The sequence below is a fragment of the Carassius carassius genome, chromosome 41, assembly GCF_963082965.1.
Source record: "Carassius carassius chromosome 41, fCarCar2.1, whole genome shotgun sequence".
Classification (NCBI taxonomy): Eukaryota; Metazoa; Chordata; class Actinopteri; order Cypriniformes; family Cyprinidae; genus Carassius; species Carassius carassius.
Genome location: NC_081795.1, coordinates 9,577,527 through 9,601,484, shown reverse-complemented (window position 1 = coordinate 9,601,484; position 23,958 = coordinate 9,577,527). Strand labels below are relative to the sequence as shown.

Here is a 23,958-nt window from a genome sequence, read left to right as displayed (position 1 = left end):
GTTACATGGGACACTGAAGGCTGGAGTAATGATGCTGAAAATTCAGCTTTGCATCACAGGAATAAATTATTTTTTTACAGTATATTCAAATAGAAAACTATTATTTTAAGTTGTGATAATATTTCACAATATTACAGTTTTTTCTGTATTTTCGATCAAATAAATGCAGGCTTGACGAACAGAAGAAACTTCTTTCAATAACATTAAAAATAGTAATATTTCCAACTTTTGGTCTGTACTATATATGTACTATATATATATTAGATAGATAGATAGATAGATAGATAGATAGATAGATAGATAGATAGATAGATAGATAGATAGATACTTTTTTTGTCTTTTTTTGTAGCAATGTAAAAGTCAATTTAATTTGTCCTTGCTGAATAAAAATACTGATTTCTCAAAAAAAAAAAAAAAAACACCTGATGGAGTATGACTTTAATTTTGAGATTTTGCCAAAGCGAAAATGATGATCCATTTGAAGAATTTTGGCAAGCAAAAATAACTGTGATCTATGCTTGCATAGTAAAAATCCTGCAATTCGAGAAATCTGTTTTAACTTGTTAGTGCTTTTCAGTGTGTGCTGCAATGGGAAGACAGTATAAAAAAGAGGCAACCACACCCCCCAGTGGTTGCCATAGCAAATGCAAACAACAGTCAATACTGACTATATGACAAGTCCAGACCATTTGATTTAAAAATGACTAAATACTTGTATACATTCAAAAATAACACTTGCACAAAAGCAAACAATATTGATATATTTGTTTAATATCAGCAAATAATATTAAGACAATTTAGACCACAGTCAAGTGATTTTGAGCATTAAATACTTTTTGGAATTACCAAAAATACCAATGAAAGGATTTTAGGGGCTTCAGCACACTTAAGGGAACCTCAAAATGACTTAAAATAAGATGAAACAAGCATTAAAATAACCTTATATATATATTATTTTAATATATATATAATTTTATTTTATTTTATTATATATATATATATATTTTTTAAGATATTAATATAATTATAAGAGCCTAATTATAAAGGTAAGATCTAGACTTAGAAAAGTTGTGAATTGATGAAATCTTATAACTTCATGGGCAGTTGAATATAAATGTTTCTAGTTATGTAGAAATTGTGAGTAAAAAATATTTATCCTTAATCATTATCCAGAAATGTCATGGTGTCTTTAACAATTCCTATAGACAATACATCATTGGAGTCAAAAAGGTTGGCACACTGTAAAAAATAAATAAATAAAATAATAAAAAAAAATACAAGTTGTAAATTAAAATAAACATTACTGGAGTATGTTTTACAAGAAAATACTATTTAGTTATTCTACTTCCAAATTTCATGTTTAACTCAATTTGTTACTTGCTTGGTAATTAATTTCCCTGGCTTTTTTTCAGTGTAGGACCACTGGTTAAGTAGAATTTGACAGCATACTACATTTAAGTATTTAAAACATTAAAACCAATGTCATTTTTACAACTCAAGCACATCATTCAGCATAGAAATCATGATTTTTAAACCTTCAAAAACATAACATAAACTATTTCTATTTTGGAAAACAAAGATGACATGGTATGCAACATACATGTTTCTTTCTCATAGCAGTGGAATAGGGGTTGTGTAGAGCCCGCTGAGATAAAGCTCAGAAATGCTGCCTTGCACCCCACCGTCAGTCTCCGCTAAACCCACACAGACCCCCATGCTATCCCCTGTTTGAGTGGGACTGTCCATGACTACCAGTGAATCCAGAGCGAGGCTGTCATTCCTTAGCTCCTCCCAAAGATTCCCTTTAAACAAAGAACATGGAGTGAACAACAAAGGAGCTCTGCTGCAAACATGCCTAATGTTGCAAACTCATCTTACCATGTAATTGTAGATCTGTGAGGCTGGGATTTAATGCATCGACATCATTACTGATTTCTCCATCCAGCAGAAGCTCCTGCATGTTCGCTGAAGCGCTGTGACCAGCCTGCAGGGCGGTGCTGTAGCTCGGTGGGGTGTGTGCTGGTAAGGGAGAATCCATGCTGCCTGTCCTGGGACTGGAGGGATGCCCGGCAATGGGCTGATGGGTGACAGGAGGGTAATATGAGAAAGATAAAGCGTCTGGGGATAAGTAGGGGGGAGGCGGGATGGCAGTTTGAGAGGGTAAAGGGTTGTAGAGAGACTTCTGTTGCAGAACACTAGTATCATGGACAGGTTGGTGTCCGTAGGCAGGATGCATAGCAACTCTTAAAGGTTGAGAATGTGAATGGCTGCTTGGTAGACTGAAGTGAGCTCCAAGAGACTTCATTTTTTCAGGTCTCTCCCCAAGAAGGCGTTCCAGCTCCTCTAAAACAATAAGCATAAACACATATTTTTAATATACATATATTTATTCATTAAATATATATATATATATAAACAAGTAATATTGTGTAATATCTAAAAAGTTTGGGGTCAGTAAGATTTTCTTTATAGAAATTCATATTTTATTTGGCAAGGGTGCATTAAATTGATCAAAAGTTATGTAATGTTACGAAGATTTATGTCTCAAATAAATTTTGTTCTATTGAACTGAATATATCAAATGTAATTGAATGTATCAGTTTGCCCAAAAATGTTATGCAGCACAGCCGTTTTCAACATAAAAGGGGTCATGACATGAGAAATCACATTTGCCTTGATCTTTTGGCATATAAGAGCTCTTTGTATCATTAAAACATCCTGCAATGTTCATAGCTTAAAACATCCTCCTCATTTTAAACAAATCATTTATTTAATCAAGCTCCAAAAAGCTCGTTTGGATCTGAGGTGGAATGTGAAGTCACAAGGGCCAAACATTTGCATAAACACCGCCTCCAGAACAAGACATTGACAAATAGAATTTTTTTTTTTTTTTCTTTTTTTTTGGTTTGTTTTGTTTTGTTTTGTTTTGTTTTGTTTAAAACTTCACCGACATAATAAGTGAACCTCAAGGAACAAATTGAAATAAAAAAAATAAAAAAATCCATGTCATCACCCTTTAATCATAAGAAATGTTTATTGAGCACCAAATCATTATTTTACACAACTGGAGCTAATTGTGCAAAACTCTAACTACAGCCTGCACTAGCAACAGTCACCTGAGCTAAACAGTTCACATCACCTGCAAAACTAATTCCAAGCAACAAAACTCTCACAAACACTTCACACAACCCTCACTGAGATAACACACACTGTCACTCAGAACACACTGAGAGGAAAAACACTAGCATCAAACACCAATACAGAAAATACTCACTTTTCATCTTTACAGTTTGAACAATTTCAGTGACTTCATACAAAGTCATATTTTCTTCAAAGAAAAGAGGGACATTCTTTCACATGATTTATTTACATTTTTAGAACATAACAATTCTTTAAGGTAAATAAAAATTTGCAGTTTGTTTCAATAGTCTGTAGTAATTTACGGAATTACAGTAATGAGAAAAAAAGGTAGAAACTAAAAGTACATACTGTAATTCGAAGAAATAATTGAGGGGCTAATCCTGAAATTGCAATCAGCAGTGTTTGAAATCTCTTCTGTTTTGAATGTGTGCTTCACAGTTTTGACAGCAGTGTGTTAGCATTTGAACAAAGTGCTGTAAATCCACAGTGTTGTGCAGGTTGTGGTTAAAATCGTGGGATAAGTGTGTAGAGTTTTGTAGAGTGCTGCTGTGCAGGCTGTAGTTAGAGTTTTGCACATGTAGCTCCAGTTGTGCTCACTGTCCTTTAGCAATCGAAAAAAACTGTAAAATGATTTCGGACAAATCATGTGACACTGAGGACTGGAGTAATGGCTGCTGATAAATGAACTTTCCAATCACAGGAATAAATTCTGTTTAAAATGTATTGAAATAGAAACCTGTTAATTTAATTTGTAATAATATTTCACAGTTTTTGTAATTGTGACTTTATTATTTAACGTTTTTAATACATTTATTTTAATAATTTTTTATTATTTTAAAATTGCAATAATTGTAGAATTGTATTATTATTTAGATTTGTAAAACTTTTAACATTTAACACGAAAACTTTTGTATAAAAGAATAGGAGCATGTATAAGTACTGTTAACAATACATTTACAGTAATCATATCGCAAAGGTGAATTTAGGTCATCTTGGACATTTTTTGCACCTTTTATGTTCTGACCAACAAATATGACCTTCAATATTACAATATTTGCCTAATGGCAGCTGATCCCTTTGCGCACCTGGTCGGGCCATGCTCCTTCTGACAGTCAGGGGATCTTTACGTCTCCACTTGTGAAGTTCCTCCTGCATCTTCTGTACCTTCGCTGGGTTCAGGGCCCACAGGCAGCCCTTTCTGGAGGAGTTCCCATTCTTGTTCTCCACTTTCTCAAAGCATTTGTTCAAAGAGAGGTTGTGTCGGACAGAATTCTTCCAGCCATCAGGTGCTGTCTGAGAAATCATAAATGAAATAGTGGTTCACTGTGGCATTGTAAAGTGTTTGCTAACTTGTTATTATAGGTGGTCACTAAGCGGCTAGGGCGTCCTGAGTAGTTGGTTTCTAGAATATTGCAAGGTATTCACAGAAAGAACCGAATCTAAAATACAGCCATTTCTTTACCCAAACATCTTTCTTACAACCCTTCCCTCAGTAAAGTCAACATTGGATCGTAATGGATCTACGTTTACCAAATGATAAGCCAAAATAATGTCACATTGTAAATCCCTTTACCAGCACAAGTGCCAAGAGGAGGATGATCCAAATTATCAGCTATATGAAGATCATGCCACAACAGGCCTATTCCAAAAGCCTGAGGAAATTACTCTTGGTAAATAACTCTGTTTGCATTCTGTATTTGTTACATTAATCATGCACAAACTTCTGTCAGGATCCAAGATATGAACTGTTCACTGTAGATCAGTGTATATTAGATGTAGAAATTATTCTGAGATGCGGTAGTGCAGTTTACCTTAAAGTAGGGGAAATGCTGTGTCATGAAGCTGTAGATCTCACTTACTGGTAGACTGCCTGTTTTGCTATTCCTGAGAGCCAGGAAGATGAGAATGCTGAAAAAAATATGCAACAATGAAACTGCCAATCAAACAAGACTACAGTGATGCATTGGTTTAATTCTGATTTGTTTGGATGTGTTATAAGTTGCAATGTTTTTTTCATGCTTTTACATTTTTATGCATTTGGCAGGCAATTTTATCCAAAGTGACAGCACGTTCTCATGAATAATGATAGAAATTAAATATTTTCATAACAGATCGCTGATCATATAGTTTAGACTGAAACTAACTGTTGTATAATATGTTGGGCCCTGACACTGTTTAGAACTAACCGGTTTTAGATGAGAACTAACACGTTTCAGAGAATGAGCTGTTTTTAAAAGATGCCTTCGTTTACCAGGATAAAAAGGTGAGGTGCACATACTTACCTGTAAGAGTATACAGGTTTAGGGTAGAGTGTCTGCACAGAATTGTCTTGAGATGTTTGTGATGAGAGGCTTTGGTTATAATAGTGAGAAATAGTGTCTATTGCTCTTGAAGAGTATAACTAGAGACAGAAAAAAAATAATTAAAAGCCGTAATAAATGCTATTTGTGTGGTTATTAGTAGTTTTAAAAAATGCTTTCATTGCATACTACACTATGTTAAACAAAAGTGAGTCTTTGTTATTTGTCAGTCTAAAGATGTAGTAGAACTTCCTGCCAATGTTTTGATTGTGAACATGCGTTCAAAACCATTTGATAATTTCTACTTTCTTACACATGTCAAGGCTAACCTATAGTAGTCATATTCACCTTACTAAATATAACACATAGTTATATTCATTTATATATTTGCTACCATTCAAAAGTGCTGGGTGCATATTTAAGAATATTTTTTATTCAGGAAGGATGCATTAATTTAATCAAAAGTGGCAGTAAAGATGTAGTCCATAAATGCGTGTGCCCCTAAAATTTTGGCCCATTAAAAGAATTATCTCATATTTACATATTTTTAAAAATCCATATTAATAAAAAACTTATTAAATGGATAGTTCACCCAAAAATGTAAAATGAAAAAAAATCTTTCTAAAGCTACTTTTTTTGTAGTATATATTTCATGCTTTTTTCATGTAACACAATAATGGCTTTAAATGAACTTTTGTGGGTAATTTCTCAGCCAAATTTAATTTGATTAATATGCAATTAATGCAATTCATTAATAGCCACAGTGTGTAATAAATTAAGTACAAAATTTTAAACAACTGACAGCCCTAGTTAGTATATATTCAGTATATCACATATTCTTTCACTCTGTCAGTATCAGGTGTACCTGATGGGTACTGATGGGACTGAATGTCTGATGGTTCACTGATGTGTAGCCGGGAGGTTCTTCAGAGCTCGTCTGAGGCTCACTGTAGGAGAGTTGATTTCTCTGCACCAAGAACAGACCTTGATCTACTTAATGCTATCATATCATATGTTACTGCTTCTTTAGAAAGTGTAATAAGGACATCTGCTTGCACATCTGCCTGGCAAGTCTTCTCATTTCCATGTATTTTGCCCCTGGCCTAAATGTGCTGGCAAGAGTTTAAAAGAGCCAATGTGCAAATTCCTCTAAAAGCATTAGAATTATTTTTTTTTCATCCTATCAAGAAATCTTAACATTTCTGATGAAATATTCCTTCAGTCTCACCATGACACTGGTGGTCTCCACATCAGCGCTTAATGGAGTCCAAGAAGATTCTTCCTCCATTCCATCAGTCGTGGTGAGTTTCCCAGCCAATCCAGCTCTTCTAAGACAACTGAAGGTTTGAACCTCACTGATGGCCCCTTCACTGCATTGACGCCTGTATGGATGGTAGTGATTGTTCTCCATTAGGCCAGATTCTTGTCCGACAGGGCTTCCATCTGGTCTGTGTCTACGAAAGTGCTCGGCACTCTTCTGCCTGTAAGGAAAGCTTTCTCTTTGGGAGTACGGTGGAAACCCTTCTCCAACATAGCTCTGGTGACACTAGAGATTAAACAACAAAATCATGTAAAAACAGATCTGATATCTATCAAACCTGCTTATTAGGTCATCAATAAAAAAAATCATACAACCTAAAATGTTCTAGTATCAATATGCATGAAACATATTCCATGTAAAGCAGAGCCACAGTTTAATTTCTAATTATGCACTCTTTAACACAAAGCGGATTTCCAAGAGGAAATGCAGTGGCACGTAAAGATCTTTGATCTCCTAAAGAGCCTATAAAACCATTTAATGTGACATACAGCCTTCCCTGGGGGCCATAATTAATTAATATTAAATCAAAAGGCTTTCATGAAAAGGCAGGGTGAAAAACTTTAGTTTCTGCCCCAGGGTCTGGTGTCCTTGAATAGAGCCTTGTGCTGGAGTTCATGCCTTCAATAAACGCTAATAATTATGACACTGTGTCGTAATCAGAGCAGCTGGTGAGCAGCAGTTTTAAAAAAGTGGCAACAGAACAGCATTTATCTATCTATCTAGACTGGTTGACAGTTCTGTAAACAGGATTTTTAAAACTAGGTACAAAACAAAGTAATACTTAAAAAAATCTAATGAATACCTGTGATTCTGGCATCTGAAAGTAGAGTGACCCTAGATGGTCAAAGGATTGTAGTTCACCCGGAGAAGGAATTGGTGAGCTGTTGCTGCTGCTTACAGATGGCAAAGACAGGCCCTGGGGCTCAGAGGACATCGTCCCTACAACCTGCCTCTTCAAAACACCAGAAAAGGTAGATAGTTTGATAAATAGCCCAAACAGATATACTATAATGTGCAAATATGGCCCCTTAGGATACAGTAAGAAAAACATGTAAAAAGACAGCGATTTTGGCTACGCTCAGACATTTACACACTAAAGTGTCAGCATCTGTGGTCTTACAGCTTAACATATATATCACAGAGGAATGCTGTCATGCTTGTCGGCTTGACCCTTACTAAATTTGGAGCACACATGGTCCTGTTTTTAAGTACATTTCACAACCTAATGTATAGGAAAATATATTTACATTGTGCACATCTTGTCCTATGACCTCTGCATAATGCAAAATCATCTCATTGTGAATATATGCATATTATTTATTATAGTAACAAGCAACCTTAAGTTATTTTTTCCCAAAACATTATGTCATAAAGGCACTTTCCGTGTCTCCAAACAATCTGTCTCCCTAGCTATTCAGCCTTAGGGCAAACCTACAGTTTTACGTGCCATAACTGTGTAATGAAAATCCCTTTCTATGCATTTTCTACAACAGCGCTGGTCTATGTTCCCTACTGCAGTGAAAGAGGCCCGATTTGTTGTATTTCATTGCCCTGGCTGCTATCTGTTCATAAACAGGTATAACATTAGGCCACACAAGTATCCAGTAGCCTATTCCTGGAAATTCAGGCAGCTCTCATTTACTGTCAGCAGACTGTGCTGTTTGGGCCAAAAACTCATTAAAATCACCAACAAACCATGAAGGAAAAGCAGAAGTGTGTTAGTGACATGAAATGGAGATGGGAGAGTTTTTTTCCTTCTGAAACATAGAGTGTAATTCAGTATTGGAGTGGAAATTGAACTGGTCTTTATGGTCCATCACTATGACTTTTAAACTGATCCTTAGACATGTTATGGTCGAGATACAAGCCATTTCTACTTTTGAGAGAAAACAGCCGAGTACGCAAAAAGGTTATGGGGTGCATGTGTACGTGTTTAAAAGAGACTTGGGAAAGCAATTGAGGCAGGATAACCAGATTTTATGCTATATAGAATTTCAAAGTATATCTATTTTTTTCCGGTCTTGTAAATAATTAAATAACTGAAAATTATAAACTATGTATTTATAAAAAAATATCATGTACAGTACACGGCTCTCTTTTTCTGAATGGATATTTACTGCATTCACAGTCTTGGCTCATAATTGATATTATTGCAATATTGTAGCAGTGCTCATTTATCACTGTGGTAATATACAGATAATATCAGTGTAGTCCAGTTAATCACTGCTTTGAGGTCAATTTAATCAAGTCTAACTTAAAATGGAACCAAATAAGATCCCATTTCTGTTACAGTTTTTTTCGATTGCTAAATGACAGTGAGCACAACTGGAGTTACATGTGCAAAACTCTAACTACAGCCTGCACAGCAGCAGTTCATGTGGACCAAACTCTAGTTCGTTTTTCATTGCTTGAACACAGTTTTCAAAACTCTATACACTTATCCCACGACTTTAACCACAACCTGCACAACACTGTGGATTTACAGCACTTTGTTCAAATGCTAACACACTGCTGTCAAAACTGTGAAGCACACATTCAAAACAGAAGAGATTTCAAACACTGCTGATTGCAATTTCAGAATTAGCCCCTCAATTATTTCTTTGAATTACAGTATGTACTTTTAGTTTCTACCTTTTTTTCTCATTACTGTAATTCTGTAAATTACTACAGACTATTGAAGCAAACTGCAAATTTTTATTTACCTTAAAGAATTGTTATGTTCTAAAAATGTAAATAAATCATGTGAAAGAATGTCCCTCTTTTCTTTGAAGAAAATATGACTTTGTATGAAGTCACTGAAATTGTTCAAACTGTAAAGATGAAAAGTGAGTATTTTCTGTATTGGTGTTTGATGCTAGTGTTTTTCCTCTCAGTGTGTTCTGAGTGACAGTGTGTGTTATCTCAGTGAGGGTTGTGTGTAGTGTTTGGCTGCACTGAGCCTGTTTTGAGCCGTGTGTTAAGAGTTGTGTTGCTTGGAATGAGTTTTGCAGGTGATGTGAACTGTTTAGCTCAGGTGACTGTTGCTAGTGCAGACTGTAGTTAGAGTTTTGCACATGTAGCTCCAGTTGTGCTCACTGTCGTTTAGCAATCAAAAACAATTGTAATATGTCCACTGGGATTACAACTTGATTCATTAAAAAAGGATAAATTAATTTATTCCTGCATGGAACTTGAACTCTGGTCATTCTGCATAAAGAGCTTACTACTACTTTTGGACTAACCAAGTACTCCAAGTACTTATATTGATTGATCAGAATGCATTTTAACTGACATTTATTTCATTTGACACACTGAGAAGATTTTTTTTAGGGAATCATCTTTACAGAAAATTCAAGCAAAGATCTGAATGCTGAATGAGGTCAGTAAGCCATGCTATATAATCCTCTAATACACGATAAAAAAAATAATTAAATGTGTTTTTGTGTTTGAGTGTGTGTGTGTGTGTGTGTGTGTGTGTGTGTGTGTGTGTGTGTGTGTGTGTGTGTGTGTGTGTGTGTGTGTGTGTGTGTGTGTGTGTGTGTGTGTGTGTGTGTGTGTGTGTGATCCTTTGGAGTGAGTAAGAATAAAAGTGCTGAAACAGGTATAATTCTAAAAGTACTTCATTTCAAGACTCCTTCCTCTCTCAGTTTGATCACATTTATCTCACTTTGATCTGGTCGTGCATGTCCATACAGCCCCACCCCTGCACTAAAACCACTCTTACCACACTTGAGTGGCATTTCAAATGGACTGTGCATCTTCCTTTACACCGTCATCCATCAAGAAATTGGTAGGATTTATTCCCGTATGTCTTTAACAGCATTTTCACTGCATTACAATAGAAACACTGAGGTTGAAAAAAAAAACAATCTTAGATGTAGTACTTCCTACTCCCCCAACTGTCAACTGTAGTCAAATCGTAGAATCTTCATTTCATCCAAAAGTGAATAATCTTTCATAATCTTTCCCTGAGAAATTCAGTGGAATGTTGATGCTGCTGTTTTTCATTTGTACTGTAATGTACACTAGCGCAATTACAGTTTTTTTTGATTGCTAAACGACAGTGAGCACATCTGGAGCTACATGTGCAAAACTCTAACTACAGTCTGCGCTAGCAACAGTCACCTGAGCTAAACAGTTCACATCACCTGCAAAACTCATTCCAAGCAACACAACTCTTAACACACGGCTCAAAACAGACTCAGAGCAGCCAAACTGCAGGTGATGTGAACTGTTTAGCTCAGGTGACTGTTGCTAGTGCAGACTGTAGTTAGAGTTTTGCACATGTAGCTCCAGTTGTGCTCACTGTCCTTTAGCAATCGAAAAAAACTGTAATATATTCAAATCTGCAATATTTGTAGTTTGATAGTTTCACAGCATTTCCTAATAAATATAAATAAAACATTAATTATAAATACTACTTGAATTATATTTATATTAAAGAGAAATACTAGCATTAAATATGAACAAAATGTTGGCAATAAATACAACATTATCATTAATCATATATTATGTATCTGTCACACCCAGGGGCTGGCTATGCTTTAACTAAGCCACACCCCTTCTCAACTTCCACCTCGAGGAGGTCCCCAAACCCGACCCAATGGCCAAACAACACGAGAACAAGTAAGTGATAAAACAATCTTTATTTAAATATTTAAAAATAGGTTGGGGAATAGGGAAAGGGCAATTAAAACTAAACTCTGACTCGGCCCTCCAGATGGGCTATGGCCGGGAAGAGGTCAGGGAGCAAGGGGGCCACGGGGATCCGGGGCGTGGGGCTCGGGCCCCGGCCTGAGTCTTAGGTATCCGTAGCGCCCTCCTTCTTCCTCCTCTTCGCTGAATACAGCTCACGGTAAGTACTGGTTCACACAGTTCGTTCTCGAGGTGCCCACTCTCTTTCTCTTCCTCCACAGGCAACGGCTCTTCGCTGATTACAGCTCGCAGTAAGTACTGATTCACCCAGTTCGTTCCTTGGGTGCTCACGCTCTTTCTCTTTCTCCACAGGCAACGGCTGGGACACACAGGCACAGTTAGTTCAGCTTGGTTTTGCTCTCACCTCTTCGCTGATTACAGCTCACAGTAAGTACTGGTTCACGCAGTTCGTTCCTTGGGTGCTCACTCGCTTTCTCTTTCTCCACAGGCAGCGGCTGGGACACACAGGCACAGTTAGTTCAGCTTGGTTTTGCTCTCACCTCTTCGCTGATTACAGCTCACAGTAAGTACTGGTTCACACAGTTCGTTCCTTGGGTGCTCACTCGCTTTCTCTTTCTCCACAGGCAGCGGCGTAAGTACAGGTTTCCTCAGTCTCTCCTCGTGTTACCCACTCTCTCTCCTTTTCTCTCCACAGGTATCAACTTGGGCACAATAGCACAGTTAGTTTGCTTTGAATGGCTCTCACCTCTGGGCTGGACACAGCGTACTGTAAGTACAGGGTTCGCTCTATTCCTCCTCGTGTTATTCACTCTCTCTCTCCTTTTCTCTCCACAGGTATCAACTTGGGCACAATAGCACAGTTAGTTTGCTTTGAATGGCTCTCACCTCTGGGCTGGACACAGCGTACTGTAAGTACAGGGTTCGCTCTATTCCTCCTCGTGTTATTCACTCTCTCTCTCCTTTTCTCTCCACAGGTATCAACTTGGGCACAATAGCACAGTTAGTTTGCTTTGAATGGCTCTCACCTCTGGGCTGGACACAGCGTACTGTAAGTACAGGGTTCACTCTATTCCTCCTCGTGTTATTCACTCTCTCTCTCCTTTTCTCTCCACAGGTATCAACTTGGGCACAATAGCACAGTTAGTTTGCTTTGAATGGCTCTCACCTCTGGGCTGGACACAGCGTACTGTAAGTACAGGGTTCGCTCTATTCCTCCTCGTGTTATTCACTCTCTCTCTCCTTTTCTCTCCACAGGTATCAACTTGGGCACAATAGCACAGTTAGTTTGCTTTGAATGGCTCTCACCTCTGGGCTGGACACAGCGTACTGTAAGTACAGGGTTCGCTCTATTCCTCCTCGTGTTATTCACTCTCTCTCTCCTTTTCCCTCCACAGGTATCAACTTGGGCACAATAGCACAGTTAGTTTGCTTTGAATGGCTCTCACCTCTGGGCTGGACCCAGCGTACTGTAAGTACAGGGTTCGCTCTATTCCTCCTCGTGTTATTCACCTCTCTCTCCTTTTCTCTCCACAGATATCAACTTGGGCACAATAGCACCGTTAGTTTGCTTTGAATGGCTCTCACCTCTGGGCTGAACACAGCGTACTGTAAGTACAGGTTTCCTCTGTTTCTCCTTGTGTTACTCACTCTCTTTCCTTTCCTCTCCACAGGTATCAACTTGGACACAAAACACAGTTACTCTGCTTTGGATGGCTTTCACCTCTGGGCTGGACACAGCGTACCGTGCTATCTCCGGAGAGCCGAAGGAATACTTATTGAAGTAGTCGCAACGACGACATCACTAGCTAGGCCGCATATTCCATCGCCAGATCCGAACCAAGCGAAGTGAAGGAAGACGGGTGTCCTTTCCGTACACTGAGTGTGGTGGGTGAGTCTTCGTGCTGTGAAAACCTATAATTTTGACGTGGTGTTGTATATTGCTGTGGGCTGCTGTGTATTGCCGTGTGTCCTGTCAGATAAACCCCCGCCTTCACGCACTTCGGCGTGGGAGGACAAGGAGATTGCTGGTCCTAGCCTAGTTCAGTACAGTATATGTTGGGCGGAAACACTTCCGGGCGGAACCAAACTTCCCGAATTTTGGTTCCGCCCCTAAAGATCGTCACCTTGTGACATCCTCCCCCGCCAATCCGTTCTAGTCCCTAGAACGTCCTCGGGCTGTCCACTCCCCATAGCGGGCAGGGGGTCGGCCTCGGTTCTCTCGCTGGGATCGTCTCACTGGTGAATCGGGCTCAGCTTGTTCAGGGGCTGCTTCTGGTTCTCTCGGGGCGATCGGGGGTGGTGCCACCACGGGTCTCCCTGGTACCACAGCCCAACCTTCAATCCAGGGGGCCGCTGGTACAGGTTCCGTGGGGACTTCTTCCACGGCTTCAGGGTAGTTAGGGCATGGGCGAATCATGTTCCGGTGCACCACACGGTCGGGGCCTGACTTCCCTTCTGGCCGGATGGTATAGACCGGCTGCCCCGGCCTCTGCTGCCGGCAGACTACATAAGGGGTGGCCTCCCAACGGTCACTCAGTTTCCCCTTCCCCTGCCGCCGATTATCTCTCACCAACACCCTCTCTCCTGGCAGTAGAGGGGCTTCTCTAGCAGTCCGATCATACAACCGCTTACTTTTCTCTCCTGCCGTCTGTATCCTTTTCGACACCTGCTCGTAGGCGAAATGCAAGCGCTGGTGATGGCGCCCCACCCACTCCGTTACACTTGCTTCCTCTTGGTCGGCTATCACTCCTAGGACCAGGTCAGTAGGCATTCGTATGTGTCTGCCAAACATCAGGTAAGTGGGAGCGTAACCCGTAGTACTATGTATACTGTTGTTATAGGCCTGTAGGAGGTTTGGCAAGGCACTCACCCAATCGTCCTGCCGTTGTTGGTCCAAGGTCCCCAGCAGCCCCAATAGGGTCTGATTGAATCTCTCACAGCCGCCGTTCCCCTGAGGATGATACGAAGTGGTGTGAGTTTTCGTGCAACCGTACAACTGGCATAGTTCTCTAATTACCCTGGACTCAAAGTTGGCTCCTTGATCGGAGTGCAGAAACTCCGGGCATCCGAACGTCTGGAAGACGGCCCGCCATAAAACTGTAGCGGTGGTGGTTGCAGTCTGGTCGAGGGTGGGGATAGCCCAAGCGTACTTTGTGAACAAATCCGTTATTACCAAGATGTTCTGGTAGCGATCTCGTGGTCGGCCCAGTGTCAAGAAGTCCATAGCCATGATATGAAGGGGGGCCTTCGCATGGATGGGTACCATTGGCGCTCGGACCTCCCGTCTGGACTTAAACAATATGCATCTCGGGCAAGCTTGAATTAGGGCGTGCACCGATGCCTCTAGCCCGGGCCAAAAGAAGAATCTCCTAAGCAGGGACACGGTCCTCTCCTGTCCCTGATGCCCCAACTGGTTGTGGTACGCCGAAACTAAAGCCGTTACCTCATCTGCGGGTACCACGATCTGGCGTACTTCTTCGCCCAACTTCGGGTCACTGACCCTTCTGCACAAAACGCCATCTCTCAGCTCCAGCCTGTCCCATTGCCCCAGCAGCCTCCTCCCAGTATCCGTCTGGGCTAACCTCTCCGCTGGCGTCAGCCGTCGGCCCTGTTCCAGCCATTCTCTTACCAGCCGCACATCTTGATCCCTGGCCTGTCTCTCCCTCCACCGACGGGGATCCCATCCCCAGTTCTCAGGCACGGCCTCTTGTCTGCTGCCTGGTGCCTCTACTGCTCCTACCATATAGCCCTCCTCCGGGCTGGCCCCTCCGGGGCTTTCCGCTTCGGGCAGCCTTGAGAGGACGTCCGCGTTCGTGTGTTCACGCCCTGGTCGGTACTGTAGTTGATAGTCAAAGTTGGCCAGTTGGGCCACCCACCGCTGCTCCACGGCTCCCAGCTTCGCCGTCTGCAAGTGTACTAATGGGCTATTGTCTGTAATGATCGTCACCTTGGCACCCCAGAGGTAGTCTTTAAATTTCTCACTTAGGGCCCACTTCAACGCCAGCAGCTCCAATTTGAAAGAACTATAGTTCGCATCGTTCCTCTCGGCTGGGTGGAGGCTCCGGCTGGCGTACGCGATGACCCTCTCAACTCCGTCCTGCCGTTGAGCCAACACCGCTCCCAGCCCGAGATTGCTGGCATCTGTATACAAAAGGAATGGTTTTGTGAAATCTGCGTATGCCAAGATAGGGGCCTGTAGCAGCTCCTGCTTCAATGTCTGGAACGCCGACTCACAATTTGCATCCCAGTCTACGTTGGGCGACCCCCGGCCCCGGTTACGACCTGTGCCAACCAGCAACTGATTAAGGGGTTTAGCAATTTTTGAAAAGTCCTTTATGAAACGCCTATAGTATCCCACAAATCCTAAAAAGGATCGCACTTGCCTCACTGTCCTCGGGGCCTTCCAGTCCTTCACGGCCGATACCTTTCCAGGATCTACGGACACTCCAGCCGCACTGACCACGTGGCCCAGAAAGTTGACTTCTCTCCGTAGTAAGTGACACTTATTGGGCTGTAGTTTCAATCCGTACTTCTCCATGGCCCGAAAAACTTCCTCGAGGTGCCTCAGGTGTGAATCAAAATCTGGGGAATAGACAATCACATCATCCAGGTAAACTAATACTGACTCCATTAACTGACCTCCCAAGCACCGCTGCATCAGCCGCTGGAAGGTGGCCGGAGCGTTACAGAGCCCGAAAGGCATCCGGTCCCATTCAAATAGTCCAAACGGGGTTGTAAAGGCAGTCTTCTCCCGGTCTGCTTCGGCCACCTGCACCTGCCAGTAGCCACTGGCCAAATCTAGGGTAGAGTACCATGCCGACTGCGTGAGGCTGGCAAGCGAATCTTCGATCCGTGGCAAAGGGAAAGCGTCTTTCTTAGTCACGAGGTTCAGCTTACGGTAGTCCACGCAGAATCTCCAAGCCCCCGTCTTCTTTTGCACCAGCACTATGGGGGCCGCCCACGGGCTGCTGCTTTCCCTAACAACTCCTTGCTTCAGCATGCCTTGCAGGAGTGTACGTACCTCGGTATACAAAGTGGGCGGAATTGGGCGATACCTCTCCCGGCTGGGCCCTGCATCCCCGGTAGGTATATGATGTTGTACCACCTGGGTGCATCCGTAGTCTTCATCGTGGGTGGCAAACACATGCTGCCATCTCCGAAGGAGGGCCTGTAACTTCTGTGTCTGTGCCTGCTCTAAATCCTCCCCTTGTAACGACTCACCCGCCAGGTGGCTCGGCACACTCCTCTCCATACCACCCCATGGGGTGTCTACTTGTGTCAGGGCCACCTCGATGACAGTGGGGCACACCTGACGAAAACTAATATCCCTCTCTTCCCTTACTTGGTGGGATGTAACCGTTGTCAGACGGGCTAATCGTTGGTGCCGATGTAGTTGCACCGCGTATGGATGTACATTCCGTATCCTCACGGGGACTCTCCCCCGCCGGACCGTCGATAGTCCTCGTGCCACTTCCACTTGTGGACAATCCACATGGGGCTCCACCAGCACCCACTCTTCTGGGCCCGCTCTTCGGGGCGGTACTCGCGCCCACACAACAGCCTCACTTTTTGCGGGGACAGACAAAGCAAAACGACACATCACTCTTCCTACCTCTTCCTGTTCCCTGCGGACTCGGCTCATTTGCACCCTTCGACAGTCAGCTACCACACACTCCCACTTGGGCCTCTCTGCAGGTGGTATCTTCGATACGGGCCTAGCCCGAAATAGCTCTTCCCAGCAATCAGCGAGGACATTCATGCCCAACAGGGCTCGATGTGCACCCAGACAATGGTCTTGCACGATAATCACACCTTTCTGGGGGACCATCACTCCGTGAACCTCTAGGTCCGTCAATCGGTAGCCAATATATGGGATGTCGAGGCCGTTTGCGCCCTTCAGAGTAAGCCAGGGGGCCTCCGCCCCTGGTGCCCCTTGTTTCCCAAACACTTCTTCGGATAAACTCTCAGCAAACAACGTCACTTGGGAGCCTGTGTCTACCAGGCATTGAATCTCCTTGCCGCACACTCTCACCTTCGCCACGGGGCTACGCCCAATCATCTGGCTCCTAGAGCCATATCCTCTTCCAGGGTCTTCTCGAGGGGTCCCGGCCACACGACCCACAGTGGCCGGCCGACCTAAAAACCCCCTTCTGACGCCCTGCGGGGCCCACACTGGCGGCTATAGTGACCTGGTTTGCCACAGCGGTTGCAGATGGGTCGCCCTTGCTCGTCCCATTCGAAACGGGGCCGGTTAAAGTGGTTCGGGCGCCTGAACGGCTCTCGGCCTCCCTCTGAGTACACTCGGTCTCGGGGCGCCGGCCGTGATTCCTCCCGCGCCCGTCCTTGGCGCAATTCTCCTACGAGGGCTTTAGACAGTTCAGACATCTGATCGCGGACATCTTTCAAAAGTTCAGCCTTCAGTGCTTGCTTCCAGTCAGGGCCTCCGGGTTGTGCTGGTGCTACTTCACTGACAACCGCACACACTGGGGAACCACTCACCTCAGTCTCATCACCTTCCAGGGCCAGTGCCTCTTTCTTCAGATCTTCGAACGTAAGACCCGGGTCCCTTCGAAACTGGATACGTAGGCTCTGTCTCACCGGACCCTCCTTCAACCCCAGAAGAAACTGGTCCCGCAATAGAGTCTCTCCATCTCCCAACCCGTGGTCCCGACGGGTCTGTAGTCGGGCGAATTGCTCTCGCAACCTCAGGGCGAAAGCTCTAATCGGTTGGCGGGGGCCCTGCTTACAATTGAAGAACTGGGAGCGAAGGACAGCTACGGGGGTGTGGTCACCATACTGTTCAGTGAGGAACTGGAACACGGTTTGGGCGTTGGCTCTAACGGCTTCGGGGGCGGCATGCACCTCTCGCCGCGCTTCTCCATCCAGGGAGTTTAACACAAATTGAAGCCGCTGGGCTGCACTAAGGCCCTGTAGGTCGGCCAAGTACTCTAGTTGAGCCTTCCATTCAGACAATCGTACCTCGGATTCTGTCCCCCCATATTTTTGAATCCAGGGGCTCCCCATAAAAACGGGCATGGCACGGGGTTGGGCTGAAAGCCCCGCGTTGTCGGTCATTGGACGACCTTGGTTACTCAACTCGAGGTGGAAATCCTGCCGACTACGCCAAATCTGTCACACCCAGGGGCTGGCTATGCTTTAACTAAGCCACACCCCTTCTCAACTTCCACCTCGAGGAGGTCCCCAAACCCGACCCAATGGCCAAACAACACGAGAACAAGTAAGTGATAAAACAATCTTTATTTAAATATTTAAAAATAGGTTGGGGAATAGGGAAAGGGCAATTAAAACTAAACTCTGACTCGGCCCTCCAGATGGGCTATGGCCGGGAAGAGGTCAGGGAGCAAGGGGGCCACGGGGATCCGGGGCGTGGGGCTCGGGCCCCGGCCTGAGTCTTAGGTATCCGTAGCGCCCTCCTTCTTCCTCCTCTTCGCTGAATACAGCTCACGGTAAGTACTGGTTCACACAGTTCGTTCTCGAGGTGCCCACTCTCTTTCTCTTCCTCCACAGGCAACGGCTCTTCGCTGATTACAGCTCGCAGTAAGTACTGATTCACCCAGTTCGTTCCTTGGGTGCTCACGCTCTTTCTCTTTCTCCACAGGCAACGGCTGGGACACACAGGCACAGTTAGTTCAGCTTGGTTTTGCTCTCACCTCTTCGCTGATTACAGCTCACAGTAAGTACTGGTTCACGCAGTTCGTTCCTTGGGTGCTCACTCGCTTTCTCTTTCTCCACAGGCAGCGGCTGGGACACACAGGCACAGTTAGTTCAGCTTGGTTTTGCTCTCACCTCTTCGCTGATTACAGCTCACAGTAAGTACTGGTTCACACAGTTCGTTCCTTGGGTGCTCACTCGCTTTCTCTTTCTCCACAGGCAGCGGCGTAAGTACAGGTTTCCTCAGTCTCTCCTCGTGTTACCCACTCTCTCTCCTTTTCTCTCCACAGGTATCAACTTGGGCACAATAGCACAGTTAGTTTGCTTTGAATGGCTCTCACCTCTGGGCTGGACACAGCGTACTGTAAGTACAGGGTTCGCTCTATTCCTCCTCGTGTTATTCACTCTCTCTCTCCTTTTCTCTCCACAGGTATCAACTTGGGCACAATAGCACAGTTAGTTTGCTTTGAATGGCTCTCACCTCTGGGCTGGACACAGCGTACTGTAAGTACAGGGTTCGCTCTATTCCTCCTCGTGTTATTCACTCTCTCTCTCCTTTTCTCTCCACAGGTATCAACTTGGGCACAATAGCACAGTTAGTTTGCTTTGAATGGCTCTCACCTCTGGGCTGGACACAGCGTACTGTAAGTACAGGGTTCACTCTATTCCTCCTCGTGTTATTCACTCTCTCTCTCCTTTTCTCTCCACAGGTATCAACTTGGGCACAATAGCACAGTTAGTTTGCTTTGAATGGCTCTCACCTCTGGGCTGGACACAGCGTACTGTAAGTACAGGGTTCGCTCTATTCCTCCTCGTGTTATTCACTCTCTCTCTCCTTTTCTCTCCACAGGTATCAACTTGGGCACAATAGCACAGTTAGTTTGCTTTGAATGGCTCTCACCTCTGGGCTGGACACAGCGTACTGTAAGTACAGGGTTCGCTCTATTCCTCCTCGTGTTATTCACTCTCTCTCTCCTTTTCCCTCCACAGGTATCAACTTGGGCACAATAGCACAGTTAGTTTGCTTTGAATGGCTCTCACCTCTGGGCTGGACCCAGCGTACTGTAAGTACAGGGTTCGCTCTATTCCTCCTCGTGTTATTCACCTCTCTCTCCTTTTCTCTCCACAGATATCAACTTGGGCACAATAGCACCGTTAGTTTGCTTTGAATGGCTCTCACCTCTGGGCTGAACACAGCGTACTGTAAGTACAGGTTTCCTCTGTTTCTCCTTGTGTTACTCACTCTCTTTCCTTTCCTCTCCACAGGTATCAACTTGGACACAAAACACAGTTACTCTGCTTTGGATGGCTTTCACCTCTGGGCTGGACACAGCGTACCGTGCTATCTCCGGAGATCTGAAGCACGCTCACAACATATACTGTACTGAACTAGGCTAGGACCAGCAATCTCCTTGTCCTCCCACGCCGAAGTGCGTGAAGGCGGGGGTTTATCTGACAGGACACACGGCAATACACAGCAGCCCACAGCAATATACAACACCACGTCAAAATTATAGGTTTTCACAGCACGAAGACTCACCCACCACACTCAGTGTACGGAAAGGACACCCGTCTTCCTTCACTTCGCTTGGTTCGGATCTGGCGATGGAATATGCGGCCTAGCTAGTGATGTCGTCGTTGCGACTACTTCAATAAGTATTCCTTCGGCTCTCCCACCACACTATATTAGGGGTAGGGCCACCCTCCTCCTCCTGGAGAGATCTACACAACGCCAGGTCAATATACAGGGCACTTTCGACTGGCTCTTAGTACTCACATCAATGCCACTTCCAATCCCCTTTTTCACGTCGTCTCAGTTCGCCGTATAATCTGTTCACTTCTCAACCTTTAAGGTTCGCGATGTCTTCACAATCATACAATTCCAGCCTGAGGGAGAGAGAGAGTTAGACAGCTACCAGCAGCGTACCAAGACGGGCACAACCCAGTGCTTCACACACACCAAAGAGAGCTTCCCAGACTGTGAAATAACTTGGCCTTAAGTACTGCCTTGTCCAGCGTATCCTCCAATCACCAACCGCTGTCCCTAACTAGGCACAGGTGCATCGAATTCCCTGATTTTCCTTCTTACGGCGCTACCGGAAGTTCCGGTGTTCTGTTTTTCCGGTCCGGGCGGAAACACTTCCGGGCGGAACCAAACTTCCCGAATTTTGGTTCCGCCCCTAAAGATCGTCACCTTGTGACATATCTGCACATATAGGTTTCATATTTATACAATGATTTAATGACTGCAAGACTTCAAATACAATAGACAGATATGAAACCATCATCATTATTTTGATGACATCAATAATAAGAAATGCTCAGCTAATACTCAATGTATGGCAACGGTTTTAGATAGCAGCTACCATATCGCTGATCATATATTTGTAACAATACTCGTTAAACAATGAATTGCATTCATCTAATACCTTGTGCCTTGTAAAAATAAATCTCAGATCTGAGATTTGCAAGTGGGAATTTGTAAAAGGCTCAGTCCACTTGGCCCCTAGCCAACCTGTGGGAGCCACACACCCACAGGGGATAGACCTGCTGCAACAGGTTTTCCCATACAAACACACACACACACACACGTGCACGCAGATACATACACTTTGGTCACTAGCAGCTGGAAGCCTCTCTCAGAGGTAATGAGAACATATTTTAAAAGTTATATCAGACTCATCCATAATCATATTCCGGAAAGAATGGGCACTCTGCCGAACTTCAGACCCCAGAGGGAGACGACCATACCGATAGAATCTGACTGCACCTGCCTCTCCTTGCCCACTCTTTCTCTCTCTCTCTCTCTCTCTCTCTCTCCCTCTCTCTCACTCTCTCTCTCTCTCTCCTTTATCCCTCTCTTCTGTTTTCTATAGATGAACTTAGGCAGAGATTTCATCCAGGTGGAGACAAACTTACAGTTTTTTTCGATTGCTAAATGACAGTGAGCACAACTGGAGCTACATGTGCAAAACTCTAACTACAGCCTGCACAGCAGCACTCTACAAAACTCTACACACTTATCCCACGACTTTAACCACAACCTGCACAACACTGTGGATTTACAGCACTTTGTTCAAATGCTAACACACTGCTGTCAAAACTGTGAAGCACACATTCAAAACAGAAGAGATTTCAAACACTGCTGATTGCAATTTCGGAATTAGCCCCCTCAATTATTTCTTCGAATTACAGTATGCACTTTTAGTTTCTACCTTTTTTTCTCATTACTGTAATTCCGTAAATTACTACAGACTATTGAAACAAACTGCAAATTTTTATTTACCTTAAAGAATTGTTATGTTCTAAAAATGTAAATAAATCATGTGAAAGAATGTCCCTCTTTTCTTTGAAGAAAATATGACTTTGTATGAAGTCACTGAAATTGTTCAAACTGTAAAGATGAAAAGTGAGTATTTTCTGTATTGGTGTTTGATGCTAGTGTTTTTCCTCTCAGTGTGTTCTGAGTGACAGTGTGTGTTATCTCAGTGAGGGTTGTGTGAAGTGTTTGTGAGAGTTTTGTTGCTTGGAATTAGTTTTGCAGGTGATGTGAACTGTTTAGCTCAGGTGACTGTTGCTAGTGCAGGCTGTAGTTAGAGTTTTGCACATGTAGCTCCAGTTGTGCTCACTGTCATTTAGCAATCGAAAAAAACTGTAATAAGAACCCTGAGGGACATTTGTTGATTCCTTATTTATTGGTGCCTAGGTACAACAGTATGTGTGTAAGTGAAAAGCATCCCACAGATGTTTACATGTGTGTACAACATTGCTTTTGGACTTCACAGCTCAGCTCTAACTCTTCCAGAATGTTATTTTGCTGTCAATCAAACCTTACCACAATGTTGATCCTAGTATGTATTGAATAAAGGAAAATTATGATTCTGTAAAGTGCACTTACCGCTGTGTGTGGTGCTTCCAGGCCCAGGTTGTAAATCTAAGACAGCCAGAGTCCACAAAGACACCTGCAAACCAGCTGCAGATCTCCTCAAATATCACTCTCTGAGTTGCCACTCTGCTTTTATAGTTACTGACTGCTGACAAGAAAAACAAGTGAGACAGATATCCATAGAGAGAGCAAGAGGGAGGGAGGGAGGGAAAAATGAATGTCAATACAGGTGAATTCCTCCCCTACCCTCCTACTGTGAACGTGGGAGGCAGAATCATGGCCCTTCTCAGCTGCTGTATTAAAATCATATTCTAATGTGAATGGGAGATGGTTGGGGTGGAGAGAAGCAAAAAATAGTGATGCTGAAAGGGAATCACTCACTAAAGTGCTTATGTTACGCTGCTGCTCTGGGTTTTATTCATGTAAGGCAATAAGAACTAGTGAATGGGACAGAATGACAGAATGTAGAAATTGTTATTATGCTTGTTTTTTTCCCCTCAGATAACTTTGCTTAAAAAATTTTAATTGTGTTACTTGAATGTTTAATAATATATTTAATTAATTTCTATTTGCTATGTGCTTTGTTTTAGATTAAAAAAATACTAATCAAGCCTTTCTACTTCAAAATTTCACGCTTAATTAAATATTCCTTGCTGTTTATTTTAATTGTTATGTATGAATAAAGCATAAAATGAAAGTAATTTCAAAGTAAATCCTACACCCAACTTTCTCCAGTATAATTATTATATATTATTATATATATTATTATATTTTTGGCTGAATCTAGCAGTTTAATATCACATAATATTATAAAATACATTGTTCCTATTTAAGAAAAAATAATACAGATAGATAGCACTACACAAATAAAAATGTTAATTGAATTTAATAAATATGTGTGATGTCTTGTTACTTTATATGTCATGCAGAAATGCAGAATTCCTTTAATATGTTGCTCTAAATCCATGGCATGTTTCAGCAGTACATATTCAAAACAATAAATT

At 43.0% G+C, this 23,958-nt stretch overlaps 1 protein-coding gene across 1 annotated transcript; it reads right to left on the bottom strand.

Moving 5' to 3' along the window:
- Nucleotides 1-1,039: 1,039 nt before the first annotated feature.
- LOC132123235 (forkhead box protein N1-like) lies at nucleotides 1,040-23,089 on the bottom strand. The gene is made up of 10 exons (XM_059533807.1): nucleotides 22,967-23,089; nucleotides 7,565-7,714; nucleotides 6,670-6,987; nucleotides 6,307-6,408; nucleotides 5,424-5,542; nucleotides 4,953-5,049; nucleotides 4,227-4,434; nucleotides 1,879-2,343; nucleotides 1,546-1,802; nucleotides 1,040-1,494 (listed from the first exon to the last, which is right to left on the bottom strand). The coding sequence occupies exons 2-9, from the start codon at nucleotides 7,694-7,696 to the stop codon at nucleotides 1,612-1,614; spliced, it is 1,632 nt and encodes a 543-aa protein (XP_059389790.1). The 5' UTR covers nucleotides 7,697-7,714; nucleotides 22,967-23,089; the 3' UTR covers nucleotides 1,040-1,494; nucleotides 1,546-1,611.
- Between the last annotated feature and the right edge of the window lie 869 nt (nucleotides 23,090-23,958).